We start from the raw sequence: 20,179 nt of genomic DNA, 5'->3' as shown, positions 1-20,179 counted from the left end.
CTCCATCAGACATAGGACACCAGGACCACCTGCCTCCTCTGCATTGATTCAGGCTCTGACTTTGGTGCTGGGATGAATGGAGGGATCCATGGTCTCCAGCTTCACAATAAACTTTCCAGAAGCCTCAGGACCAGCTCCTCCCATACCTCGAAGTGTGGGCTCTTCCTGGCATCAGGCAGTGCAAACAGCCTGTGATCCTCGGGAAGTTGGTACCAAGACAGACCACAGCACCAGTCCAGATCCCCTGGGCAGAAAGCTGTGATCATGTCCCCTGTGGACTGTGATGGTTAGTGGGGTTCAAGAGCCCTGGACCAGCCTGAGAGTTTGTGGGCTCTGTTTCACCACTTCCCTGTCCCTGCCACCCACTACAGCCATGCTTTGCTTGGTTGCTGGCTCTGGATGTAGCACGGACTGCAGCAGTGCAGGGCAGGCTTGAGGCTGCTCCATAGCCATGTTGGCAGCTTCTCTCTTCACAATCCTTTTACCCCACTCACAAATCAGCGACCCTTCCCCAAGTCCTAGGAACCCAAACTGCATCCTACACAGCTAGTACACCCCACTGGGCAGGGAAGCAAGGCTTCCCATGGACCAGGAATAGTAGGAAGCTTGTAGGGAGAACATGGCAGGTGAGAAAGAGTAAGCATGAAGCCAAGTGGAATTTCAACCACTTCTCTTCTGCCTACTCCTGGCTGTGCAGGATAAATGAGGCTGGATGGCGTTGGGTGAGTCCCTCTCTTCTACACTCAAATCTGTGTCCTTCTTGATGATGTCTGTGATTTTTCTTTCCTTTTCTTTTTGAAGCAGAATCTCCCTATAGTCCAGGCTGACCATGGTGATTCTCCTACCTCGGCCTCCAGGGTGCTGGCAGTAAAGCTATGTTGAAGGAAGGGAGGAAGGAAGAAAGGGAAGGAGGGAAGGAGGAAGAAGGAGAGAAGATGGAAGAAAAGAAAGAAGGAAGGAAGGAGAAAGTAGGGAAGGCATTTATCCTCTGGTTAGACATTGGCTGGAGGGAAGATAGATTACTTGGTGGCTGGACAGAAGGTGGGGGGGGGGAAAGAAGAGCAAGCAGACTGACAGATGGGGTGATGGCATATCTCTAACTTAGACTTATTTTTACTTATCCCTCAGGAGCAAGGGGACAGGGACTGAGGAGGAATGCAGCCATCAGTCTTGGTGTCCAATGTTTGTAAAGCCCACCACTCCAACGCTCCTCCAGTGTTCTTTCCCTATCGACCCTTCACCCACCCCGTGAACAGCTCCTTCATTCCTTCAGAGTACATCTTAGGACCAGCACCCACTGAGCACATCCCCCATTCAGGACGCGAACTGGCATAGGTAAGACATGCCACTCTTCCCAGAAGCTCAGGGCTGAGCAGTCAGAACCCTACCCCATTCATTCCACACAGGAGGAGCTGACCTGTCACAGGCCAGAGCACAGAGGAGGGTCGCTTACCCAGCCCAAGGGCTCAGGGAGGACTTCCTGGAGGAGATCACAGAGCTGGGCAGTAGACCTAATGGGCTGAGGGTGGAAGGTCACAGGCAGAGCAACTGTGAGTCACTCTTCAAGAGTCTAGAACATGTATGTCTCTGGGTAGCAGGGTACCCCCTCTGGCTTGCAGCCTAGTGAGGTGAGAGGGGTGAGGCTGGTCCCTTGTGGCACTCTGCTCATGGATCCCAGGAACACTCAGGTCTGACCCATGGAGCACTACACTGCAGCACGTGGGGCGGGCAAGGCCAAGATGAGGGCCAGACAATAAAAGCCCTTAACCAACTCAGGGAGGGAGCTGTATGATGCCACCTGTGACCCACTGATGGCTGGATGGGGTCAGTCTTTACATCTGGAAGGTGAGTCACTTAGGCCCTCATCACTCCTCCTATACTTCTCTCTTTTTTGAGGTAGGGTCTCACTCTAGGCCAGGCTGACCTGGAATTCACTATGTAGTCTCAGGCTGGCCTTGAACTCACAGCGATTCTCCTACTTCTGCCTCCCAAGTGTAGGGATTAAAGATGTGCACCACCACACCTGACTCTCCTCTACTTCTCTACACCAGCATCCACTCAGCTGACCCTAGACGCACAGCACACCCTCAGCACTGATGGGAGTCAAAGCCCCTAACTAACTGAGGAAGGACTATTTTTCTCCTACCATTGGGAGGAAGGCTGGCAGCAATCAGATTTATAACCAATGATAAGTGTGGGTCTGCAGCAAAAGGAACCGCAGCCCCTGGCCTTGGGGTGAATCTGCACAGGTCTTGAAGGCAAACAGAGGCATTTGTCCCAGCATAGGTGGCAGGAGGTAGGTGGGGGCTCCTGGATGGGTGCAGACATGTGTAAGCCTGTTCATGCTGGTGTCCCAGCTCCAGTCCTCCTGCTGCCTGCCTGACAAGAGACAGATGTACAGACAGCCCTGGTCTCAGGCGGGTGTGATGCACATGTGGCGAGAGTAGGAGCTGCTGCAGATGACAGCTTCGAAGCTCTGCCTGGCCAAAAGGGCCTCACTCTCTGTGCTCAGGCACTTCTGGTGACAGTGATTGACACATGACAGCAGCCTCCCCTCTGGTCTCCCAGGGTCCCAGTGGCACAATTCCAGGTTTATGTGCCTCCCATGGCAGACCAGTGAGGATTGCTGGCTGCCCTGGATCTGAATGCAGGGCAGTATACAGGGGTCTTCAGACCCAGATTGCCTCCAAGGCCATGGTGAGGCCTCATCTCCTCTCCAAGGGCATAACTTGCTTGCTTTTAAATAAAGCACTTTTTATATTTTCATCTTGAATTTGGCTTTATCTTTTTCAATTAGAGAAAATTCTTAGGATCTCAATAAATGATGCTCTGAACTCCTGTGGATGGTGTTATCTGCAGCATCACTGGGATGGGGCTTCCCTAGAGTGTCAACTATCAAGAGAGTGCCCATTCTGAGGGGCTGGTGGCTTCATGGGATGGCCTGGGGCTTCAGGAAAGGGCTGAATAGATGAGCAGAGGTGTGAAAGCTGTGCCCAGGCTAGCCCTGTGGAAACATCATAGGGGGTGCAGTGGAAGTGCCCAACAGCTGGGCACTGGACAAGCGGGAGGAGGTGGTAGATTTGAGGCATGTCTGTAGGGTGAGGCCCTTGCTGAGGAAAGAGCAGCTGCAGGCATGCAGGAGAACCCGTGTGTGATCCGGGTTTTCTTTTCTTTTCTTTTTGACTGATTTATTTTTATTTATGTATTAGAGAGGGAGCGGGAGAGGGAGGGAAAGAGAGAGAGAGACAGACAGACAGACAGACAGAATGCGTGCGTTAGGGCCTCTAGCCACTGCAAATGAACTCCAGATGCATGTGCTACCATGTGCACCTGGCTTATGTGGGACCTAGAGAAGCCAACCTGGGTCTTCAGGCTTTGTAGGCAAGTGCCTTAACTGCTAAACTATCTCTCCTGCTCCCAGGTTTTCTTAATCTGGTAAAATGGGGATAAAGAGGGCAACACCCATGGAAATGCTCTGTAGACAGCAACAGGAGGTGCAGGCCAAAGCCAGGGGCTTGCGGCTCCTGCATGATGTCCAGGCTTGCCCACACTCCCCAGAAGACTTCTTTCTGGGCTTAGCAACCAAACAGACCCAGTGTGGGGAGCCGCCCTGAATGCCAGTCACTGCTGTGGTCAGCAGGGTCCTAGAGCCACAGCCTAACTCTTCAGACCTTCCAGGCTTGAGCTTGAGCTCGAGGACCAGGACCTCAGCCATGACCTCCATTCTCGGGTTATGCTTGATACTATTTCACTTTCTTCTCAAGGAGTCAGGTCCTGCCTCTCACCCACTACCATCAGGAAAGCAAAGCAGGTGGTCTCAGCTATAGGTGCTGAACCTCCCAGCCCTAAGTGATTTTCAGGACCTGCTAACATCTTGATCACCACAAGACAAAGAAACAACAAGGGCCAGGTCATATGGGTTACATGTAAACTCTGACAAGAGCCTGCAGCAAGCAGTCTAGGAAGCCAAACTCCAGCTTCTTTTTTTTTTTTTTTTAATTTTTATTTATTTATTTATTTATTTGAGAGCGACAGACACAGAGAGAAAGACAGATAGAGGGAGAGAGAGAGAATGGGTGCGCCAGGGCTTCCAGCCACTGCAAATGAACTCCAGACGCATGCGCCCCCTTGTGCATCTGGCTAACGTGGGACCTGGGGAACCGAGCCTCGAACCGGGGTTCTTAAGCTTCACAGGCAAGCGCTTAACCGCTAAGCCATCTCTCCAGCCCCAAACTCCAGCTTCTGTAGCAGTCAGACCCAGGTGGCCAAGACATGATCAATACCTGCCAGCTTCCCTAATTGTCACCTTCACTTCCAATTTACTAAGACCAGTTAGAGAAAGAAAGTGAAACACATGCTCCCAACATATCCCCTAAGATCTAAGATGCCCTGCTTCTAATTCCTCATGCCAACAGCCCCCAGTGAGAGCAGAACTCTGCCTTCCCTTCTGCCCACTGAGAGGCCTCCCACCTAGTTGCCTGCCTTCAAGTCAAGACTCTGGCAAATGAAGGTGGATGATTCCTCCTTGCCTACAGGAGACTTTCAACAAATAGCCTTCACTGGCTCTCACTTGAGTGTTTGTCATTTCCATACCTGTTCATGCCACACAGCACTCTTGATGCTGACATGATGGGAAGCTGGCTGCCCTTACTGAGGAAGGTGCCCATGAGCAGGTGAAGGCTGACAAGTCAAACCTGGCACAGAAAGGAGTCTCAGCTGGAGAAGAAAAAGACCTGGAATAGCTGTCAGAAGACTCCAGCTCCTGTCACCTTGTGAATGTTCTTCAATTGTAAAATCCTCAACACTCAGTTTGATGGCATTCACGTTTAATGATTCTGTCACATTATACATGTTTGGACAGGGGGCTGCCTCAAGCAGAAGACAGTGCTCATCACCCCAGGAGTCTACTCCTGGGGAGTCAGGCAAGTGTTAATCCCTTCAAGAGTTCACTTGGAAAGCTCCTTCTTCCCAGGGGCAGATGTATAGGCACACCTGGCAGGAGGGACAGTCATGTGTGCACATCATGTGCTAGGATTTGTATAACAGTGGTAAGTAGGAACGTTGCCTTCATCTTCATCTCATGTTGAAGACACACAAAGGCCTCTTATGGGAAAATGAGCCAGTTAAAATATTTTACAAAGAGCTTTCTTTCTTTTGACTCTTGGGCCTGGACTATATTTTAAGGGGCCAAATTTGGTGGGGATAGTCAAGATTTCGAGGGATAGACCATTCTGTTGGTGGCCTTCTGCTTTTCCAAACCCTGCTCTCTTCACAAAGGAAGTAGTTGCAGCTCGTGTTCAGCAGCCTACCCTGTGCTTTGCCCTAGTGCGACATGAATCTCAAATGCTCCTTTGGGGTGACCCCACATAATGGGATCTGAGCTCTCCCAATGGCTTTCCAAGCATGATAATAACGGGTTTCAGCTTTCTTCAAAGTTACCCAAGGCCAACTCATGGGGTATGTGCCAAGTCTTGGAATGGTGTGGGTAAAGGAGAGATGACAAAGATATCAGTACTGACTCCTATCTCAATGTAGGCAATTCTACCTCACTAGTTGTGACATTAGGGTTCTACATGCAATTTCTTCTGAGCCAAAGACTTCGCTACAGAAGTAGAGGCAGAACCCAATGCTGCAGCCAGGGTCTCCCTGAGTACCTTTGTTGTGGGGCCAGGAGCAGCAAGTACTGGGTGGGAAATATAGTAGCAGTGGATGGATGCTGGGCTCCAGTGGGAAGGCCCCATGCTTGGTTCCATTTCCCTCACTGTTCTGGGGCCAGCCAGGGTCAGGCAATCACAGAGGATCAGCAGAGGCCTCCATCGCAGTTGATGGTTATCTAGGGGAACTTCTCCAGTAAAGTGGGGGATGGGGCGGTAGGGAGGCAACAAGGGGAAAGCCAAGAGGAGAGGGAGGATGCTGGGAAACAGTCAAAAAGTGGGTGCCCTGCTTACCCCTCAGCCCTGTGCACCGTGAGTAGAGGGATCCAGACATCTCCCAGATTTCCATGAACTTTGGTGTCTGGGCTGCTATGGTGTGAGCCTGCACATGACTCAGCATGAGGGCTTGTTGACAGAGTCCAGGACTCTACTCAGGACCCAGAGGGCCTGAGAGTCTGCATCTCCACCCAGCTCTAGGTGGATGCAAAGCCGCAGCTGATCTGCTGTACTGATGGTACCAATAAAGCCCCAGGCCAGGAGTGATGATGATACCATTTAGCCAGAGATACCCACGGGAGGCAGCTCAGGGTTAGTCAGGGGTAGGACTAAGGATACCCCACTCCCAGAGTTCCTGCCCATGGATTCTAAGTGTTAGCAAGTCTAGGGATATCTCCAGTGTTCTAGGGACATTAACCAACACAGGATCATCCCAGAATAAACATGTCATCAAAATATAGGAAGTATATTATCTTCATACTAAAACTTAAGTAGTTATTTCATGGAAAATGAAGCAAAATCAATTGTAAAAACTATGATGGCACAATATGCAAGGAAAGGTCCACCTGAGACCAGGGTAACTCCCCTTGACAGAGTCTGAGAAGCAAGCCTCACAGGCAGGCAATTACAGGAGCCAGCCTGGTTTTGGGGAAGCTGAGATCTCAGGGACTTGGGCTTGTACAGGGCTCCCTGCCACAGGGAAGCAAATGGGGGAAGAGGTGGCAGCAAGGAGTAGCTTTTTGATGGGCACAGTAGGAAAACAGAGGGTCCTCCATCAGGGAGCGTCTAACCCTCAAGGAGCCTTTACCAGCTCAACCAAAGCCTCCAGCAGAAGCTTTAGGGACCTTGCTCTGGTGTTTTGTATCTGGAGGTAAAACCTCTAATAGAGGCCTGGTAGTGCCATTTCTAGTTGCCAAACAGGAGGGGCTGGCACAGAGCCCGAAGGTGTGTACCCGCTGATCTGGAAAGGCCTAGCATCTAAACAGAAAGAACCAAACAAGGAACTGCGGACATAATCTAATACACTGGTAGTACAACACGAATATCAGTATGTCTGCATTCCTGGGAAAAGGACTTTCTCCTGGGTTTTTAATCTTTCTCTACTAAGTGCATATTTCTTGAGTCAGAATGAAAAATGTTTCCAGCAGAAAGCAGAACTGTGGTGGTTGACCTTCAATTTTCAGGGCCATGAAAATGCTGAAATAGAGAAATTTAGCTAAACACGGAAGCTATGTGTGACACGGAGAGGTGACCGAGACAGAACATTAAGTGAAAAAGAGTGTGAAATGGAATGTGCATCATGTCAATGCTGGGACAGGGTCAGAGAGCTGCCCCAGCAGATAAAGGGAGCAGATGTGCTGGGATGGGCTGGGTGAGGCCTTTTCTTTCTGGGCTAACAGTGTAATGAGGCTGTCTTTTTCCCTAACCAGAGGCAGGTTGAAAAGACAAAGAGAAGCCAGGCCAGTCAGCTTGTAGCTTTGTGCCAGCAGCTCCCGCCCTTGCAGTCAGTCCTGCAGCGGAGCCAGAGCACCTCCTAGTGGTCATGGCCGGAAGGGCAGGTGCATGGCCCAAAGAAAGAAGAGCTGCTCCAGGATGATCTCCCAGGCAGAGCAACAAGCACAAAGGACATAACCTTCTTATGTCTCATAAGAGATTCCTCACCAAAGGACATTGTGGGAAGCCCTGTGTCCATAAGAGGCTGAGAGGGAACGCTGATATCAAGTCTGGGCTCAGTGGCCCACCAGGGTCTGGCCAGGTCTCTTCTCAGCTGTGTGACTTTTCCATGCATGAAGGGCCTCCTTACCTCCCAAACTGAGCTGCAGGTGGCCTTGAGCCCTGACTGCCACTTGAGGCCATGTGAATCAGGATGACCCACCTGACTCGCTGTCCTAGTACAGAGAGCAAAAGCAGCACCAGTGTCAGCCTCCCAGGCTCCACTGCCCAGGGTCCAGAATGGGTGGGTAACGCAGTCTGTCATGTCATGCCATTTTCACAAAATGAAGCAGGTTAGGTAACAATGGTGCATACTGGGGTTTGCTGTGTTCTTCAACTCTGCTCAGTTTCATGCAGAGAGAGGCTGTACCTATGTGTGTCCTGACACATGATTCGTTTCCTGTGGGTCAGAGCCAAACAGTTTCTAAAGTGCATCTTAAAGACAACAGGAGCTCATGCAGGCACATGCAGATCAGCTCAGCTCCTGGCATTTCAAACACTCTTGGAAAACATCACTTATTCATGATGGTGCTGTAATACCAACTGGTGTCACAGGGGTCCATAGAAGAAACTGGCAGAAAAGGGATTCTGAGTTTTCCTAGGATCCAGTCCACCCCCACTCCAAAGAGCACAGAGCCTGCTGAATTGTCCCCCTGACCCTCTGCTACTACTAGAGTAAGTAGGAAATTCAAGACAGCCCTTGCCAACCCAAAGAACATTTTTCCTACCCAAAAAAGGAGCCACTCTGCAAAGTATGTTCAGCCAAAGGCTGGTGCAGCCTCTAAGTCCACTTCAGCTTGGCAGTACATGTGGTTCCTCAGAATGAGAGTCTGGGTTCACACAACACTGTATCCTTACCAAAATAAAGCCCAGGCAAGGCCTCAGGGTTGTAAAGCTGATAAGCAGTGACTATAAGAGGTTTTTCCCATCACCCCAGCATCCTCTCTGTGTTCTTCCCTCTAAGAAAAACTGCCTGGAAGACGCAAGGGGAACATGACTCCCTGGGTCTACTGTAGGCCCCTAAGCCTGGTGAATCTTGCTCAGTATGTCCTTATCCCCTCTGTGGTGGTATGACAGAACCCACCTGGGCAGGAAGACCTGTACGGAGTAGGTGGTGCAGGACTTCACTGTGCAGGTCATTTATGTTGAACTTGCCCCTGTCTGATTCCTCAGTGGTCCAGCTCCTTCAGGGAGCAGGTGTGTAAGGCAGGCCTTCCTTCTCTGCAGACTGAGGCTGGCAGTGAATCCCTAAAGATCCCACTCATCCCACAGCAGTACTGTGGCCCTTCTGTAGAAAGTGGACTGGGTGATGATAGCTAATGCTAAGACGTATGCATCTTGGTTTATCTTCCCCAGAGTGATAGGTGGTAGATACCATCAAGAACCTGCTTATGGGACTGGAGAGATGGCTTAGTGGTTAAGGTGCCTGCTTGCAGGCCTGATGGTCTGGGTTCAAATCCCCAGTGCCCATGTAAAGCCAGATGCACAAAATGGTGCCCCCATCCATACCCCTGCTATAGGATGGTCCATGCAGCAAGGACTCAGGAACATCCCACTGATTGGCTAAAGGCAGTCACAGAAGAGAAGGGGCACCCAGCTGGTCTGCCTCTTCACGTCCAGTTGGGGCATATACAAGTGAAGGAGACACTGTCCAATGGCCAAGACACTCCATTCATTCCACCTCCTCAAAAATGATATGCAGTCCACCCGTATCATCATGGGGGCCTCCAATTGTCTTACAGGGATAGAGACAAGGGAAATCCTGCTTTACAGATGGCGAGGCAGGCTCAGGGACAGGGACTCTCCTATGACCTGGGAGGTGGGGGATAATAGTGAGCTCAACCCCCAAAGATGGGTAATGCTGAGGGTGTGTGAAGCCAGCCCCCTTGAGCACTCCAGGCCAATATCCCACAGCCCAGAACAATGTCAGAAGGTGACCTTGGAAGAATAGGAGTCTCCTCAACTCTTGGGAGGAAAGAGTGATTTCTGTACAGCCTGGAACAGGCTACAGGGGTCCTTTGGACAGCAGAGACCTACCGCATGATGCCCAGGGGATCCAGCACTTCCTCCTCTTCCTCCAAGGACTTCTGTGCATCCTTGTCCCTTAGCCCCAGAATGGGTGGCCCCTCAGTTGTCACTTGGTCTTGCTGCTCAAAGAAGTCAAAAGCCTCCTCTTTGTCCCCTGTCTGGCTGGCCGTGTTATCCAGGATAGAGGGATCTCTGCTGGCCAAGCTCACAGCCCCTGTGGACCTGGTGCCTGTACACAAGATAGAAAGGAAGAGGTGTGATGCCCACTCTTATAAGAGATGTCACTATACCTGCTCCTCTCATGTAAGGATGTGAGGTCAAAGACTTTGTGCCATCTCCTGGACAAAACTCTGATGTTTCTGGGTAGATGGCCAGTACCTGTTTCAGCTTCTGAGAGCTGATAGCACCAGGGGAGCCAGCCCAGTTACAGAAAGAGTGTCAGAATAAGACCCAGCCAATGGCTCCTAAATTTCTCTTCCTGGGGAGACATGAACAAGTGTGTACTCATGCCAGATAGACTGCCAATGACAGAGCAAAGGAACAACTCTACACAAGCCTAGCTTGGAAAATCAATGACTTTCATTGGGTTACTTAAAGGAGCATGGAAGAGAGGTTATGTACAGGAGTATGTGAGGGTAAACTTATTAGCAGCTATATCACCCAAGAAAAAATTTTTCTCACCCAGCAATTATTAACTGCTTATATATCTCCCTAGAGGCTGAGACCTTGTGAGCCCTCCTCTACTCCATGAAGGACAGTTAATAGGCCCAATCTTATATAGCTCTCATTTATATAATCAAAATAACAGCTGCTGAGAATTCAAGATAGCAATGGCCAAGCCCATGCTGACTGGACTAGCAGTGCAGGGCATCAGCCAACACATAATACAGCTTTAACAGGATTATGACTTCCAGACGGTTTAATAAGGCACAGCAAGGAGTCTGATGACCCAACCAGGGAAGGAGGCTTGCTCCCACTGGATGAATGCAGCGAGCATGTGCAAAATTCTAAAAATCATCTAGGATCACAATACAACTGGGTGTAAGTCATTGTTTCTCAGAGTGTGGTCCACTGACAGGTGTCGATGGGAAGAGAAGAAAGGGAAAGGAAGAACCCAGAAATGTGCACAGAGGCTGGATCTTGCCACAACCACTGGAGCATGTGGTATTTGTGCAAGTATGCATCTATGAGAGGCTGGAACCAAAACCTAGTGCTTTCCACACAGCAGAAGCATGGGCTTGGATTGCTGGTTCATCTTTAGGTAAGTAGTGACTGGGTAGTTTATCCTTCAAAGAGGCTATTGAAAATACTCTGTAGGTAAAAAGTTTAGAAAGCAGTCCTGCTTTTGCGTGAAACAGGGTCTCGTCCCAGGTAGCCACAAACTCAATACACAGCTCACAATGACCTTGAAATTCGGATCCTCCTGCCCTCACCTTGAGTGCCGGGATTAAGACATGGGCCACCACGTGTAGTTTATGAGGTACTGGGGAATCAAACCCAGGGCTTCATGCACATTAGACAGGTTCTACCAACTGAGCTACATCTCCAGCCCGTAGAAGGTAATCTTTAGCTCCATATAGCAGGTACTGTATGGTCATGACTATAACATATAATGTTATGCTATTCTTTTATTCAAAGATGAAGACACCATTCAGAATTTTATGACCTTTGAGTTCCATGTAGTAAGTGTCTAACTTTTAAACATTACAAGGCTCTTTGAAGGAGATTATAACTGTACCTCTGCTTTGCATGCAAAGAAACTGAAGCACAAGTAGCTCGGGAATGTGTGCCATCCTGTCCCACCTTTCTATACCAGGGGTCAGGGCCTCCAGAATCTTTCCTCAGGCTCTGGATGTCACTGTGCACAGCCCCTGAGAAGGCCAGGCAGGCAGGGCTTCAACCTTGGAACAAATGGAGTAGGAAAGTCTCTGGATCCACATGCAGGGCACAGAAATGCAGCCAGCAGACCTGGACTTTCTGACCCAGCCCTGCTGTGCACTGGATGGCACTGCTTCATTTACCAGCCCTCACTTTTCAGTACTGGATTATTTGCTGTCTATTTCCTTTTGGGAAATGCTCTCTGTCCTATGGGACTGAGGAGTCCATAGAAGTCAGAAAACAGCTAATGTTAAATGACTGAACTGAAGAATGAGAAAGCCAGGGGAGAGAAAGGCGCCACCTGTCCCTACCACACAGGGCAGATGCTGCCCTGGGGAGAAGTAAGTAGAGAGAGGGTGCGGGAGGTCTGGCTGGCAAGAAGCAGAAAGATATGAGTATGCGAGTGAAGGAACTGTGGGATGGGGCTGGCCAGGAAGGCTATGGTGGGGATCATATTGTGGCAAATGCCTACTTGGCACCCAGATGGTCAGTTTCTCAATGTCTGAGTTTCTTGCCCACCATCTTCCCCAAAGGTCTCTGACGCCAGTACCTGTCTCAGCAGCCCAGCGGAAGCTTCCAAGCTTTGGAGGGTAGCAGCAGACCTCCTCCTGCCAGGTAAGGGCAGAGAGGCGAGTTCTGAGCTGGGTAGATCTTAGGGATGTGGGACAAGCCTTGGGTACCTAAGAATTCTAGCAGCTCTTGGCTGCCTGCCAACTGGGTATCCTTGGAGATACAGCGCAGGATCTCATTGAACATGGTCCTCCTTTCTCGGATGTCAGAGTCCCCAACAAACAGGACCTTCCTGGGCAGCGGGGGCAGGTTGGCTGCTGGGTAACGACTGCTTAGTTTCTGGTAAAATTCCTCAATCTCGCTGTATTTTTTGGAGACCTGGAATGAGAGGAGCATGTGGTTTCCTGAATGAAGAGCCAAGGGTACAAAGTTTCCTCACCCTGACCTGTGCTAGGGCAGACTCTCCCGCCACCTCCCAGCTTCAGGTTCCAGGCCCTAACAAAGTGCCAGAGGCCCATAGGGAGATGTGATAACAATGTGATGTCAGGTGCGGTTGCAGATCAGGTAAAGACACTTGTCAGGGGAACCGTGCACCTGGCCTGCAGATGACCATGGCTGTCACTTGTACTCTGTGTCTTAGCAGGGAAATCTCAGCATCTGGAAGACATTGGCCATCTTCTGGCAGAACTGCGAGTCACCTGTTCTTAGCACAGACATCTTGATCATTCTCTGCTGTGAATCCAGTGATAGTTTTCTGGGGAGGCCTGTCCTGACATGTGGTGGAGCCAGGCATTGCCAAAGCTGGCTCTCTCCTGCCAGCAGCAGCCCTTGGCGCACAGGAACCCAGGCGAAGCAGGCCACAGATCCTGCTGTTGCTACAAAGTGGTCTCAAGTTTCCCTAGTCTCTGAGGGTAGCATTCAACTATCCTGCAGGGTCGCTGGGTGGCCACCTCCTCCTCTTCAGCCAAGCCCTGAACCTCCTGGGCAGCCAGTGTTTGCTGCTTGATTATCATGATCTTGCTGAGCGCTTGCTCTGCACAGGACACCGCAGCCATTCATGTGTGGTGAGCAGCCACACACTGTGGGTTTGGTGCTTTCACTGTAATCCATGCAACACATGGGGGCGCAAAGAAAGCCACCTGCTCTATACTCAGCCTCCACAAACAACCCTACCTGGAAGCCGGGCCTATTTCCATAGAGAGTCTGTGGCAGTGCCAAGGCTGAAGGTATGGGTGGTTTGCACCCTATGCTTCAATGCACCTCCTTGAGCATGCTAGCATACAGCCAGGATGCTAGTGTTCCCAAGCACTGGGTCTTGGGGAAACCTGCTGGTCCATTGACTACCAGGGTATGTTTGTATTGCCCACATCTTGCATGATAACCTAGTACTGCCAACCTCAAGGTTCCAGACCAAGAAGGTGGTTAAGAAGCCCCAAGATGGGGAGCCATCTGGTCCAGAGGGCTGCCAAATACAGTGGAGCACAAAAGTTTGGCTCCAGAGCTTTCCTGAGAGCTTTCAAGGGAAGGCATGGGGGTCCTTCCCACAGCACTGGTTACCCAGGCTCCACCTGAGTCCTGAGGATCTGCCACCTCCAGCTAGGCTGACAGAGCAGGACACGGTGGGGACCCAGTGACCCCTGCTGGCCCAACTGCTCCATGCAGGCTCAATTCATAGACCCACCAAACCAGGCAAGAGTGAGGGTCAGAGAGCTTCAAGCCTAGGCTCTCTTTGCAACACCCTGGGAGGGAGGGGAGGGTTACATCCATTTGTGTTCCAACAACATAAGCATCAGAAAGTTACTGGCATCAGTGACAAGTGTGACAGGGAGCTGAAGTGGGAATTCACAATTACCTGGTCGCCACTGTGTAGGGCTGGGCAGACAGTGGTCAGGCTACTCCAATACCCTGGGATGTGTGCGCATGCCTGTGCCAGGAGCATCCGCAGGGCATCTGCCAAACCTTAGATACAGTGCCCCTTCCCAGGGTGCTGTCTTTACCTCATGATTCGCAATTAAATGCACAGTTATAGTCTATGAGGGTTGGGAGACAGCTGTTAGTAAAGTGTTTGCAAGAATGAGGACCTCAGTATGATCCCCCCTACCCAGGCAAAACGCCAGGCATGGTGGCATGCACCTAAAATCCTAGCACTAGGAAGGCGGACACAGTGATCCCTGGGCTCACTGGGCAGCTAGTCTAACTGGTGAGCTTCTGGGCCAATAAGAGACCCTATCTTGAGAGAAGCAGTCAGTGCTCCTGAGGAATAACACTCGGGCTTTTTACAAACATGCATACACACACGCACATACACTTGGACATTGTGTTCGCATACACATATGAATATCAACATGCATATGCATACAACACACACATACACACACAAAGTAAAATAAAAAAGTATATACTCTTTCAAAGAATAGATAAAAATGATAATCATTAATTCTTTTACCTAAATTATAAAACTTCAGAAGTATTTCAGGCTGTAGTGCCCAACTCTGCGCTACACTCCTAGATCTATGGCTTTGCCCTTAGAAGTACTTAAAAGATGTGAGAGGTATCAGCAAGTGCACATTTTCACACTCCTATACACATGTGTGCACACACTCCACAGGGTGTGGGCATCACTGGATAGGGCAGAGAGGCACTGGGGTGTTGTCTGGAGTGTTCATATGCTGTGTGTGTACATCTGGCACTTTGTACAGGATGAAGCAGACTGGTCTGGAGCTACCCAAAGGCTCCCAGAATGCTTCCTGATCCTCGTGCCACTGCAGCACCCAGATATGGGTGCACGGAGCTCCATCTGGTCAAGTCAGATCACCAGGAGCTGCAAACAGTCCTGCAGGGCAGATCCACTCTCAGAACGTTGCAGACCCAGGAACAGAAGCTCACATTCTACCTAGGTCCTCCTAAGGCCTGGTCTAAGGAGCACTCAGGACAAAGACCAGCACTGCTGCTCAAGGTCCCTTAAAGAAAGATATGTGCACATGCTTCTCTCGGAATTTGGTCTCTTTTAATGTTACTTAAGCCATGTAATTCCTCGTATCCATTTTTGCTTTGAATGACAAGAGATTAAGAAACAAGACGTGTGCAAGCCTGCGGCAGGACTCTAGCTCTCTTTAACTTATTGTTTTTGGTTTTTCAAGGTAGGATCTTACTCTAGCCCAGGCTGACCTGGAATTCACTATGTAGTCTCAGGGTGGACTCAAACTCACAGTGATCCTCCTACCTCTGCTTCCCGAGTGCTGTGATTAAAGGTGTGTACCACTACACCCAACTCCACGTTAACTCATTTTATGATCCAGTGGCCTACCTTTCCTCATGGTCAGGTCCAGATCCTTTTCATAAGATGTCAAAGGGCAAATAAATAGATGCCTGTGTGATGTCACTTCTTAAAACAACTTCCCTAACTTTTGACTCCACAGATGCCTAATCTCCATAGTCTTGACTACAGATTTCTCCTTAAATGTCTTTGACCTGCTGGTATCCCCAGGATTTCCTCCTCTGCCCTTCACCCACCCTCCACCTCTGCTCCCCAGACAGCTTCACCCACTCCCAGACTCATAACACCACAGCTGCATCTCAGCTGCCCCAGTCCTTAGCTCAAGCTTTGAGTCCTGCCTGGGCAGACACTACTCTCAATACAAACGCCCAATGTGCAACCTCCACTGGCGCTGTTGAAGCCATACACTGTAAGCATCTCTGGCTCTTTGCTTCCTTCCCTTACTTACAGCTGCTACCAGACCTGCATTGGGGTTTACTCTGTCAGTCTCAGAACTTGACTCCTCATCCCAACTTGTTCCTTGTGGTACAATGTCATACTGTCACCAGATCCTCTGGTTAGAGGCAAACGAGACTGTCATTCTCCTGCCCCAAACTACTTGGCTGCACAAGATCCTGTGTGTATGGTCTGCCTGGAATACCTTTGCTCTCTGCTGCTCGGCACCATCTGCTAAACACTGGTCTGCCCATATTACTACTGAGAAGTTTCTAGACCCCTTTCTCTATGGCCAGTCATGTTACCCCTCTTCCACACTCCCAGCTCCCCATGTGCTCCTGCACCATTTGTATGCCTCTTTACAAGCCTTCTCCCCATAGACAGCAAGCACAGATGTTCTCTGGTGTTCCTTATCATCAGACACCATCCAGCACACCAGTTGCTGAGTGAGCATGGGCTAGAGAAGAGCCCATACCGCACTGCTACCTGCACTGTGGGGGAAACCCACCCAGGCACCCTAGGAACACCCTGGCTAGAGTTCCTGCTCACCAGGAACTGGACAACATCCTCAGGTTTGTGCTTGGGCAACTTGAAAGCTGCCAGCCGGGTCACCACCAGAATCTGGTACTCCACGTGGCCGGACATCATCTTGCCCCGCACTTCCTGGTGCTGTGGAACGGTCAGGTCAAGGCCTGTGTGGACATTCTGAACTTGTCTGCAAAGGGAAACAAAGCAGGCGAAGTTCAGGTTCAAGTCAGCAGGCTTCTCCCCTGAAACACAGGCCAGTCACTGGGGCCTGGTAGCTGGCCCATTATACTGCTTATACTTTCCAAGTTTGTTCTTATATCTTTGGGGCTCCATGCAGACCATGGAAGTACCTGGGTCTTCACAGACAATGCAGGACTGAAGCCCTCCTGGGAATATGAACAGACCTACAACTCCTCAGCTAGTGAGAGGGTAAGAGAATGGCTACAGAGCTGTCCCACATCCAGGGAACTAGAGCGACATCCAAGGTGGCAGGAAAGCAGCCAGCTTCCCCTTCTGGGCACTTCTGGGGACAGACATATTGGCCTGAATATGCTCTGAGCATCCTTTCTAGGTCTCAGCTAATCTCCTGCTCTCAGAGAGTTGTGAATGCTCATCAGAGCCTGTGGGGAGCTTTAAATGCTGCTCAGGAAACAGAAACTGAGTGGAGAGAGACAACAGGGGCACTTCCCATATGGGATAAGGTGTGCTGTGGGCAGTATAAACAAACAGGCTTCATGCATGTGACTCTGGAAGGACAAGCTGGCTCCTCTCCACAGGACACTGTTGTGCTGGGGCAGGTTCCTGGGAATGCAGAGCCAAGGATGCAAAGTACTTCTGGAGCTTACACCTGCCTGGCCTTGCCCTTCACTTTCTGGCATTAACCTGGCCCATCAAAGGACTGTTCCCAAGACTTCATCCATGTGGATTTCTCACATCTCCATACTAGCAAGACACCCCTGCCACCAACACAATGCCACTGCCAACTGCTGGGATAGCCTACCAAAATGAGTGTCGTATGTGGTGTGTGTGTGTGTCCAGTGGCTACACAGAAGCTGACCTGTCTTGGGGGAGGCGCCATGGGCCGATGCCACCAGATGAGACACATCAAGCAACTAACCAGCCACTTCATTTAAAATTTTTTTTTTATTTATTAGAGAGAGGTGGGGGAAGGAGAGAATAGGTATGTCAGGGCCCCTAGCCATTGCAAATGAACTCTAGACACATGAGCCACCAAGAAACCTGGGTTCTTAGGCTTCGCAGGCAAGTGCTTTAACTCCTGAGCCATCTCTACAGCCCACCAGCCACTTCTTTACCAGTAGCCAAACAAATAAGAGCATTTTGTCTGATGAATAACAACTCTGTGTCCTGGTATCATACAGTCACTGTCATGAGGACGGGAGGGAAAGTAAGATTGGAGGCTAAGGTGAGCAAGCAGCTGGGACTCCCAGCAAGTGGACTGTGTGAAATTACTCCCAACTCCCATAGTGTCCCTATGCAAAAGGAACTTAACTGCTCAGACCAGCCTAAAAGAGAAGGGCAGTGGCTTGTTTATGGTCTCAGTAGCTCCAGGGTGCAATCTCAGGTAGCCTGTTGCAGGGGTGATAAGGAACCATTTTGTTTTGAAACCAAAGAACAGGAGGGTTAAAAGACAGCATGGAGGGCTGCCCATCCTGAGTAGTGGGAAGCCAGGAAGGGACCACTCAGAGCCCGGGAAGTGTCCGATAACTGACCATACCAGCAGCTATACTCCAGATCTTGCCCCTTTCCCCTGTGGAGTCTTTGTCACCAGTGCAGTCCACAGCATGGCAGGAGTCTGAGTGCTCAGGTCCAGGGTTGACCTGGCCTGAAAAAGCCTACTTTCCCATTCTTTGCCCCCTTTTGTCCTGTGCCCAGGAAGCTCTCCTTGTTATGAACATGCCAACATGGTCCCACCTGAAACTCCTGGCCATGAATTGCAGGCTACAGAAATGGGCCTGACAACAGTACTGCACCCTAGAGGTGGGTTTCTCACAGTGTGGTCCCTGAGGTGGTATTAACATCATTGGGGAACTTGTGAGGAAGGCAGATGCAGGCCACTGAATTGCAAGTCTAGGCTAGCTTAGCAATGATGCATTTGAACCCAATATTCTTCTTGACCTATGCCCCTAGGAAAATCTTTTCTGTAAACGGAGAGACTAAATGTTCTAGGCCTTGCATGCTCTCTGCCCTCAGCTGTTATTTGGCTCTGTTCTGAATACGAAATGCAGCAGCTACAGGCAACACCTACACATACAGGTGTGTTCTCACAGAACCAGACTCACAAAAGCAGGTGGTGGGCAGGATCTGGCCAACAGGCCTAGTGTGTCCACCTACGTCTTAGAACAAGCAGCTCAGAACAATTGGGATCCTGTCAACATGCACATTCTGCTTCTTGGGCTCTGGAAGAACTCCAGCTGACGCTAACACCATTGAGAACCAAGACATGGAGCCTGGAATCCTCCACACTACTCTCCCCAGAGGCCCCGCTTCCTGTTCCACTCTGAAGCAATCAGAGCAGCCTGTGCCTGCCTGGCACATCCACCAAGGTGCCTGCCCCTGCCTTGTCCACTGTTTGACCCTGGGCTGCAGACAAACTGGGGCAGTGGATCCCAGCTCCCCTCATTTGTTGAGCGACATCCTTTTGCATATCTCCCCTCTCTTTTCTGTACTATCAGTGCTCCTTGCTGTCTGGATCATGCTCACCTGCAGGCAACCACATTCCTACTGTCCAACAAAAGCTGTCTTGTGACCTGACTTCTTCCTTGCTCCAGTTCTCCAGCAGGACTTAAGAGTGGCTCACATGCACATCTTTTCCTGTTTGACCTTAAACCCATTCCAGATGGACTTGTTCTCATGATGCAACCACACTGCCCCTGTCCCGGTCACTTGTGAAATTAAATGCAAAGGGAGCTCTCAGTTTTTAGCATGGCTTCCCTGATCTGGATTCCAGAGCCTGCCTTACACCTTTTTCCTTTTCTAGTATCCTCTCCAGGCCTCACCAAGCCTTTTACTACAATGCCTGCCCAGTAGTCCAGACACTTCCCTCCAGGCCAAAGTCCCTCCAGCTGCCTACCTGACATTTCCACATGACAGCCACCAGCATGACAAGATAAAATGAGTCTGTCTGGACAAATGCTAACTCCTCTGTCCCAACTCTCTGCAGTCTCTTCATTCCAGGAAGCAATAGGGCGGGGCAGAAGCCATGCAACTATTCTCCATGCCTCCTTCTCGTTGTCACACCCACCCCACCATCAGCACACCTGACAGCTCAGTGTCCAGAAGCTAAACATGCCTCAGACTCTCCTCCATCACACAGGGCCAGGCCACCACCGCCCCATGCAGACTCTCACCAGTGTTTGTCCAATGTAGCCACAGAGTCTCCATGAACCCATTCATGCAGCCACCCTGCTCATGCTTCCTGTAATACACAGAATGAACGCCATCGCCTTTCTTGATTATTCCCTTCTCTAGAGCCACTTAACACTCTCCCAGGCACCTCCCACTCCCACCACACAAGCCTCTTACCATCTTCTCTACTTTAACAATTAATATATGAAAATTCCTACTCAGAAAGTACGCATACATAATTTTTAAACTAAGCATGACTACTAGTTAATCCTTGACTTCAATCTTAGATTCTAAAAAAGGGATTGATACCACAATTTTGTGAAAATATATTGTTGTTTTGAAAATGTACAGAGTGGGGCTGGGGAGATGGCTTAGCCGTTAAGGCACTTGCCTGTTAAGGACCTAAGGTTCAATTCCCCAGTACCCAGGTAAGCCAGATGCACGTGGTGGTGCATACGTCTGGAATTAGTTTGCAGTGGCTAGAGGCCCTCTCTGCCAACATGGAACCTCCATT

The 20,179-nt window shown here is 50.2% G+C and overlaps 1 protein-coding gene across 1 annotated transcript in view; it reads right to left on the bottom strand.

Annotated features, from left to right (window-relative positions):
* The window catches only part of Hs1bp3 (HCLS1 binding protein 3), a 30,957-nt gene that overhangs the window by 9,839 nt on the left and 939 nt on the right, over nt 1-20,179 (bottom strand). The window contains exons 2-4 of the mRNA XM_004663764.2: nt 16,321-16,486; nt 12,230-12,437; nt 9,681-9,900 (exon numbers count right to left, since the gene is read on the bottom strand). Coding sequence (XP_004663821.2) covers nt 9,681-9,900; nt 12,230-12,437; nt 16,321-16,486 — 594 coding nt within the window. The remainder of the gene's footprint in view (nt 1-9,680; nt 9,901-12,229; nt 12,438-16,320; nt 16,487-20,179) is intronic.

The sequence above is a fragment of the Jaculus jaculus genome, chromosome 5 (genome assembly GCF_020740685.1).
Source record: "Jaculus jaculus isolate mJacJac1 chromosome 5, mJacJac1.mat.Y.cur, whole genome shotgun sequence".
NCBI lineage: Eukaryota > Metazoa > Chordata > Mammalia > Rodentia > Dipodidae > Jaculus > Jaculus jaculus.
Note: the sequence above shows the minus strand (reverse complement) of the source record. Positions and strands in the feature narration are given on the sequence as shown.